At 54.0% G+C, this 8836-nt stretch overlaps 1 protein-coding gene across 3 annotated transcripts in view; it reads right to left on the bottom strand.

The window, feature by feature from the left end:
* ERGIC1 (endoplasmic reticulum-golgi intermediate compartment 1) overlaps positions 1–8259 on the bottom strand; it is a 62582-nt gene extending 54323 nt beyond the window's left edge. Inside the window, exons 1-2 of one of the 3 annotated variants that reach the window (XM_006765395.2) lie at positions 8183–8259; positions 34–95 (exon numbers count right to left, since the gene is read on the bottom strand). In XM_006765395.2, coding sequence (XP_006765458.2) covers positions 34–95; positions 8183–8244 — 124 coding nt within the window. In that variant the 5' untranslated portion in view covers positions 8245–8259. Of the gene's footprint in view, positions 1–33; positions 146–1512; positions 1592–8182 lie in introns of those variants that run through there. The other 2 variants (XM_015565095.1, XM_015565094.1) reach the window with 2 other exon arrangements.
* Between the last annotated feature and the right edge of the window lie 577 nt (positions 8260–8836).

The following is an 8836-nucleotide window of genomic DNA, read 5'->3' as shown; positions in this document are numbered from 1 at the left end:
GGGGAGGGGGGGAGGGTGCGAAGGGCTACTCACTGATGGCCCCGGTGTATGTCGGCTGCGTAAGGTCCTTGGGCACCTTCCTGTAGATGTCAAACCTGCGGAGAGCCAAGGGGATGGGGTGAGACGGGCACAGAGAGCTGGTCTCGGGCAGCAGGGGCCGTGGTGTGGCTGGCGTGTCCCATGGCTCGGCTAACCTCGGCTCTCCCAGGACCAGCTCCGCCAGGAGCCTGCAGGACACCCCGTCTGATGGGCCCCAGGCCCCCACACTGCCCTTATGCTTGTCTTGCTTCCTCAGGACACATGTTGGCACCTGAGAGGACCTTGACCCACATTTGGTTATGTTTCTTTTTAAAATATATATATTTTTATTGATTTCAGAGGGGAAGGGAGAGGAAGAGAGAAACATCAATGATGAGAGAGAATCGTTGATTGGCTGCCTCCTGCAAGATCCCAGACTGGGGGGTAAGCCTGCAACCTGGGCATGTGCCCTGACCAGGAATCAAACCATGACCTTCCAGTTGACAGGTGTTAACGCTCAACCACTGAGCCATGCCAGCCGGGCTGGTTATGTTTCTTGGTTGGTCTTTCCCATCAGAATGTCGCCCTCATGAGGGCAGGGACCTGGTGAGGTCCTGTCACCCCTACCACATCCCCAGACCCTAGCTTGGGCCTGGCACATAGTAGGCACTCAACAGGAATGAACTGAACCCCAAAGGGCTTCTCTGACGTTAAAGGGAACAGGATGCTACGGCGTCACCTCTCCCCCTCACCCTCCGGTTTCCACCCCCTGCTTCCATGGTCCCTGTACCCGCTTCTTTGATTCTTAGATTCTTTGTTGTTGTTGTTAATCCTCACCCGAGGATATTTTTCCATTGATTTTTAGAGAGCATGGAAGGGAGGGGGAGAGACAGAGAGAGACACATCGATTGGTTGCCTCCCGCATGCACCCCAACCAGGGCCAGGGATCGAGCCTGCAACTGAGGTACATGCACTTGATCGGAATGGAACCCGGGACCCTTCAGTCCGAGGGCCAAAGAGCCACACTGACTAGGACTTCAGAGATTCCTCTTCAGTCCAACATAAGCCCTGCCCGGGGCCCGGGGCCCGGTCTCAGCCTCAGCCCGGCTTTGGCTGTTTCCTGTGGGTTTCAGCCCCAGGCACAGAGCGGGCGCCTTCCTTTCTCAGGGATCCCATCAGCGTAGACAGGGTTGTGGGCGGAGGGATTTGGGGTCTGGGCCTCAGACAGGCTTCTTGGGTTTAAATCTGGCCCACTGTTCAAGACATAAGGCCCCAAGTCAGCTGCCCTGGGTTCAAATCATGGCTGTTCTTTTTCCCCTGGGTTCAAATCATGGCTGTGTGACTTTAGGAAAGTAAGTTCCCCTCTCTGAGCCTCAGTTTCCTCAGTAAAAATGGGGCTCCTACGACCAGACCCGCCAGGCGATCGAGAGGAGTGAGGGACATAAGTGTTGGGCAGGTGTGACACGGAGCCTTCACAGGAGGCTCCTCACGCACCTGGCTTCCTCCTCGCACAGGACCCTGGGCAGACGGCTCTCGCACACCGCGTTCTACCGATGGAGCTCTAAGCCCACAGGCTCTCTGGTTAGAGCCCGGCTTGGTCAAGAGCCGCTGCTCTGGCCCTGCTGGGTGACGGCTGGCGTGGGTGCCCCGTCAGGGACCGGGAGAGTTGGCGCCCTGCTAACCCAACGCAATGACTTACGGGTCTTGCGTAAGATCTGATAGCTGCTCCTGTGTGCTCACTCTACCAGCACGTGGACCTGGTGTCCTAAGACCTCAGGGGAGGAACAGTTCCTGTCGGCTGCCAAATTAAAGGGCACCACTTTCTTTCCTACCTGCTCAGCCGGGTGCCAGGGCCCCTAAGGGCGCTAGAAACTGGGGCTGGGAGTGTGTGTGAGGGGTGGGGACCGTGTGACTCAACCACCCATACCTACTCCCCTCCCTTATGCTGACAACGCTCTCCCCTTTCCCGTGAGAGGCACGTGAGAGGTAAGAGCAGGTGCTGCAGGGTCCACCTGTCGGGGTTCCAATGTGACTGCCACTGTGTGACCTGGGCCACGTCACTCACTTAACCTCCCTGTCCCGCCATCTGTAAAATGGAGCAACAATCCTAACATCTCACAGACTGGGACCAGAGGCATGGGAGCACCTAAAACACTTAGAACCGGCCGGGGGCCCAGGAAGTGCTATTTGAGTACTGCTGTTACTATTATTGATGCTCATTTGAGTGACATTTATGAGCACCTACTATGTGCTGGGCCCTCTTTCAGGCACTGGGACATGGAGATAAAATGGGCCCCATGTGCCTGTGGATTTGCAGCAGAGACAAAGGAAACACAAGGAGAAGCGGGTGGTGCTTCAGCATGGGGTCAGCGTGGGGTCACCCAGGGAATCTGGAAGCTTCCTACAGGAGGTGATGTCTGAGCGGGCAGGACGACGGGAGGAAGGTGGGTGCTGACAAAGAGGAGCCCGGATAATGAGAACAGCAACAGCAGAGGCCACGCGCAGGGTCAATCGCACGGTGCTGGAGGCTTCCTTCATTTGCACGTGGTACAGGGAAGGGAGGGAGTGTCCGTGGGAGGTGGGAGGCCCTTACAGCAGCTTCCTGGCCCAGTGAATACCAGTCACCATCCAGGGCCCACAGGCCGAATCTGGGCCTCACAGTTTAAAAACATAAGAACCACCCAGCTATATGGTTGGGTGTCGATCTATGAACCAGGAGGTCACAGTTAGATTCCCACTCAAGGGCACATGCCTGGGTTGCAGGCTCGATCCCCAGTAGGGGGCATGCAGGAGGCAGCCAATCAATGATTCTCTCTCATCATTGATGTTTCTCTCTCTCTCTCCCTCTTCCTTCCTCTCTGAAATCAATGAAGATAAATAAACAAACAAATGAATGAATGAATATAAAAAACATATGAACCATCATCTCAAAACTGGGAGTTTCACAGAAGTGGAGCTGCTCAGGGTGACAAGGTGGGGGTGGCCCAGGGCAGAGTATCAGAACCGGGAGAGGGTGAGGAGGGAGGGATGGAGGGTGTTGCACACAGGGGACTGATTAAGTGAACACTGTGCGATGACGGGGGCCGGGGCCTCACCGTCGGGAGGTACGGAGAGAGAGAAAGGCAGGAAAGCCCTGTGGCAGGAGCGTGGAGATGGAGGGGTCGCTGTGAATTCGTGGTTTTCAACAGACACAATACAGACATCGCCATGTGGATGTATACATGTCACATGCACCTGTATGTCCCAGCTCGTTCCATAGAGAGGGCCCAGGAACTGACAGCCAGAGCGCAATGGACGCCTCTGGCACTGAAATACTGGCTTGTAATGCCATCCTTTACTCAAAGACACCAGCTTCTTGGAGAAATGGCTCATTCTAGGGCTGGGCAGGGGAAACACACGATGAACTTGGAGCATCCCCTTATGTAAGGAAGCAAGAAAGTGGCCAAGGAATGATGGGGACATCACAGGACTAGAAGCCAGCTTAGAGGGGCTGCCACTGGCCAGAGAGAGGACAGCGAGAACACCAAAGCCCATGGCCGCAGTAAGAGACCATAACCCACTGGGTAAGGCAGGAAGCCCAGACTCTATATAGATACAAAAACATGAATCCACCAAAAGGTTGAGGAGGAATGGGACATTTACGCGCCTTCCAAGCACCGCCCCACAAATCCTTGCTAACTACAAAAGGAGAAAGTGTTCATGTAGCCTGACTGTGGAGAAACTTGGCTGACATCATAGTAACCAAGTGACAGAGTGTCACCAGTAGGAGACACGTCATGGTCCCCCGCACCATCACTCCTGAGGAGATCTTGCTCCAAAGGCACCACCTCGAATGAATCACGAGAAAACACAAACAAATCCAAACGGAGGGGCGGCTGACAAAATGACGGGTCAGCACGTGTCAAAACAGCAAGGTCAGGAGGGTCAGGAGTTAAGACTAAGGAACTATCAGAGGTTGGAGGAGGGGACAGAGACGTGACAATCACGGGGGATGATGTCCCGAGTCGGAAAAGGGGCATCAGTGGGGCAACCGATGGGATTTGAATTGGAAACTGTAGGCATCTGACCTTGAAGAGCTGGCTTCACACACGTTTGCCGGGTGAGCCTGGTGTTTGGTAGAGTATGTCTTTGTTGGAAGTGGAAGGGGGAGGAAGGCTGGGTGAACAAAGGTCTAAGAGAGGAGGTTAGACCTAGACCAGTGTTTCTCAACCTTCCTAATGCCGCGACCCTTTAATACAGTTCCTCGTGTTGTGGTGACCCCCAACCATGAAATTATTTTCGTTGCTACTTCATAACTGTAATTTTGCTACTGTTATGCATCGTAATGTAAAAATCTGACATGCAGGATGTATTTTTATTGTTACAAGTTGAACATAATTAAAGCATAGTGATTAATCACAAAAACAATATGTAATTATATATGTGTTTTCCGATGGTCTTAGGCGACCCCTGTGAAAGGGTCGTTCGACCCCCAAAGGGGTCACGACCCACAGATTGAAAACTGCTGACCTAGACCCGTGGTCGGCAAACTGCGGCTCGCGAGCCACATGCGGCTCTTTGGCCCCTTGAGTGTGGCTCTTCCTAAGCCTTAACCCTAATTAAGTTAATAACAGTGTACCTACCTATATAGTTTAAGTTTAAAAAATTTGGCTCTCAAAAGAAATTCCAATCGTTGTACTGTTGATATTTGGCTCTGTTGACTAGTGAGTTTGCCGACCACTGACCTAGACCAAACTACAGGGGGCAACAGCAATCAAAGGGGTGTGCTCCGGACAGAGCGAGGGATGCGGCTCTGGCACGAGGCTCCCTCACATATATATCTAACTTCAGTGTTCACAGTAGCCTGGCACACACTGCTACCCCATTTTTCCAGGGAGAAGACAAAGTTTAGCCAGAAGCAACTTGCTCCAAGTCACCAAGCCCAGGATTAGTAAAGCCAGGATTCCAACCCAAGTCTAACTAAGCCCAGAGGCCATGGTCCTTCCACTCCCCTGGGCCTGCGGGAATCCGTTCAGAGCTCAACTGTTGGTAAATTAAAGTCTAAGGTTTCGTTTATTTGCTTTTCCAAAGATGCTGCCTCAGAGCAAGTGGGAGCCTCCTGGAAGATAGGGGCCAGTTCAAAATACAGTAATTCATTCAACAGATCTTTACTGCAGTGTCCTTGTTGGTGGGAAAACGAAAGAGGTCAAGGTAGACACGGACCCTGCCCCCATGGAGCTGACAGTCTACCAATGGCTTTGGCTCCCTGTTTAGGGCCACCTGTACAGAATGTTCTCTAATAATGACCCCATTCCCACGCTACAAAACCCGAGCTGGGGAGCGGTGGTACGGTAAAGGGAGAGCTGAAAAAGACCCTGGGTTCAGAGCTGACCACAAGCCAAGTGAGTCAGCAGTGAATGTCACTAAGAAAATGGGCCACAGGGAAGATGGTGAGAACCTAGGCATGTGACAGACGGGGAAGTGAGCCGTCCTCCTTGGCTCATATTAGTCAGCCCCTCAGTGTGGTGATGCAGTGATGAGATTAGCTGTGGCCACTCACTGTCAAAAGAATGTGGAAGAAAGGGCACGGAGAATGGGGGAGGGGAGAGGGTGCTGACTGCACATCTAGTGCACGCCTGGCTGACGCTAGGCCCTCGACCAGCTCCTTCTCATCCAATGATCTCGGCCAACCTATGAGTTAGGGACTGTTAACCCGTTTTACGGGTGGGGCTCAGAGGGGCTGGTGACTTGACTACGAAGTGCCACAGGGACCTTGTGCTCTCCACACCCTCCACTGCCCGGCCTAGAAGGCTCTGAGGTCATGGTGTCCAAACCCGTTCATCTTCCAGATGAGAAAGTGGGAGCCCCAAGAAGAGGGGGTGACTGCCCGGTTCAAGGTGTAATTCAGCTCAGAGTATTTAACACGAAAGCCAGCCAGCAAAAAGCTAGGGGCACCCTGGGCCTCTTCACGCTCTTGCAGTCACATGCCAGTGGATCCCGGAGACATTTTGGTTGTCACACTCAGGGGCGCCACTGGTACCAAGTCGGTGGAGGCCAGGGATGCTAATAACCACCCTACAGCACACAGGACAGCTCCCACAACAAAGGATCATGGGCCCGAAATGTCCCACTAACGCTGGGAGACCCTGTTGCTTGCAGAGCAAAACTTCCCCTGGGGGAAGCTCATGTTCCTGGAGCCTGTGTTCTTGCCCCAGTCGGGTCTCCAGCTTTGATCGTCTCCCAGGGAGACCGAGGGCCTGGAGGAAGCAGTCAGCCCCTCTCCCTTCTGCTCTGTGCTGAGCAGGCAGAACTCACTTGGGAAGAACTGGGTGAAGGACCCAGCAGAGGAAAAACGCAGTCGATCTGCATTTGTGACCACTGGTCCAGTGAGTATAGGTGTCACTAGTTTAATCAAAAAGGTGCTGAGCCCGGCCGGGTGTGGCTCAGTGGTTGAGCATCAACCGATGAACCAGGAGGTCACGGTTCGATTCCTGATCAAGCAAGCCGGCACATACTCCGGTTGCCGGCTTGACCCCCCGTGTGGAACGCGCAGGAGGCAGCCCATCAATGATACTCTCTCATCACTGATGTTTCTATCTTTCTCTCCCTTCCTCTCTGGAATCAATTAAAATTACGTATGTTTTTAAAAGATGCAGAATCAGTGCCTCTCACTTGGTTGTTCTTTAGGATAAAACAAATCCCCCCGGAGAAAATGTACATCCGCGCCAGGAGGCAATGAGCACAGAGGACTGACTTCACAGAGGTTCGCTCTCCGCCTCATGCAGCCTGCAGGGCGAGGAAGGCCGCCTGACCCCCCCTCAAGTAAACAGGCAGCGGGAACCGCCGCTGGGAACGTCTGACTAACGGCTGCTCCTGTCATTTCTTTTCATAGCAGAACGCCTCAGCTTTGCTATTTTAACTTTTGCTGCTGGGTCCTCGCCTCTCCCGGCTCTCGCACACGCGTCGCGGATCACTCTGTGGTTCGCCATCGGTGGGTGGCGCCCAGGCAGCGCGCGCGATGTCACCGTTTCCAAGGCTCCGTGACATGGGACGCCATTTAGGAGCCAGTCACTGGAAGTGGTGGGTCACTCGGCCCAAAAATAGCCAGCAAGGGTTTTCGTTGGCACTTGGGCCTGGTCGGCCCTGCCCGCCAGCCCCTCCGAGCCCTCAGGGCCCAGGGCCAGGGGGCTGGGTGAAAAGTGTGCTTGTTTGTTCACTCCTTCGTTTCCTCCACCTTCCTGAGAACCACTGGTGTGCGTGCATGTGTGTGTGCGTGTGTGCGTGTACACATGTGCGCATGTGCGCGTGCCAGAGCCCACAGAGGTCAATGCACAACCCAGAGCTGAGCCCTGCAGGCACCAGTTCTCATGAGCCCTAGAATGGCTCTCACGCCACCCCCCACCCTGGCCTTGACGTTCACACAGCCAACATGAGCTCGCCCTTCTCCTCCCCCCGTTAAAAGGAAGGGTACAAACATCTGTCTCCTTCTCCAGCCGGATGAAGGCGCTTTGGGGGAGTCACATTAATCACAAAAGCCACACAGCAAGGCTGCGCCGCCCACTGTGTGGTGGCTGCCACCATTCTCGCCTTTCCCCTGCCCAAGATGCAGGACTAGGATTCAAACTCCTGCTCCAGGGCACCCACCTCTCAGGGCCACTGGCCTGCCCTGGACGGGGGACAGCCTCCTGCACCTACAGGTCTGGGTGATGAGCCTCTGTGCACACACCTCCACCATGCGCGGTGTCCTCCTCTAGCCCACCGCCTGGCGCTCTCTCCCTGATCTCGCTGCCCACGTGGAGGTCTCTCTCTCTACAGGGGAGCCTCCTGCTTCAGTCACCTTCCCCTGTGACCGCTCCATGGCAGAATACGCTCTCTGCCCACAAAGCCCTACCCTCTCCCCTCCCCTCCTTCCTACAAAAGCCACCAAATCTGGCCACCGAGGAGGAGGAATAAACCTGACCATGAGTTTCAAGGCCCCTCCCCAGGCAAGTAGCACCCCCCCCTCCCCAGGGCTCTGTGAATGTGTGTTCCTGGCACAACCCCATGTTGGCTGCAGGGCTCTCCACTCCAGCTGGGCTGGGCTGGGTCAGGTCTGTTCCTCAATCTCCTGTGGGTCGTGCAGGGCTTGGCCCACTAATGGTATTCAGTGAATTGCAGGTGAAACCCTAAAAGGACGTGTACACACAGGGCCATTCGCCACGGCACCAGCTGGGACAGCAAGCGACTAGACACCGTCCACACGTCCATCCGAGGGGGCCGGTTCATACACTGCAGACCACCCGTGGAGTGGAGGGTGCACAGCGGTAAAGGGGGAGGTGGAGGTCTCTATACAGAAAGAGGAAAGAGCGAGCTGCGGAACAGTGTTCTGTCCCATTTTGTGTGTGTGTGTGTGTGTGGGGGGGGTTATAAAAATAAGTGTACATCCTCGCTTGTATCTTCAGAAAGGAACAATAGAAGGTGTCACCAAAAGCTAACACAAATGGTTGCTTCTATTCTTCTTAGGAGATGCATAAAAACTATCAAATATTTAGGGGTAATTTTGTCAAAAGAAGTACAAGACCCACATATGAAAAACTATAAAACATGGATGAGGGAAATCTGCAAAGACCTAAAACAATGGAGAAACAGACCGTGTTAACGGCTCAGAAGACTCGATACTGTTACAGTGGCATTTCTCCCCAAATTGGTCAGCAGATTCAACTCAAGCCTAGCAAGCACTTTTGTAGAAAAGATGCACATGGCCATGCTGAGGGCTTCGAAGAGGCAAAACCACTCCTCAGAAGAATGAAGCCGGGTCCCACTTCAAGACCTGCGCAAATCTTCCAGAAGAAAATGAGAA

This window comes from Myotis davidii, unplaced genomic scaffold (assembly GCF_000327345.1).
Source record: "Myotis davidii unplaced genomic scaffold, ASM32734v1 scaffold399, whole genome shotgun sequence".
Lineage (NCBI taxonomy): Eukaryota > Metazoa > Chordata > Mammalia > Chiroptera > Vespertilionidae > Myotis > Myotis davidii.
This window is presented reverse-complemented; position numbering and strand designations above follow the sequence as displayed.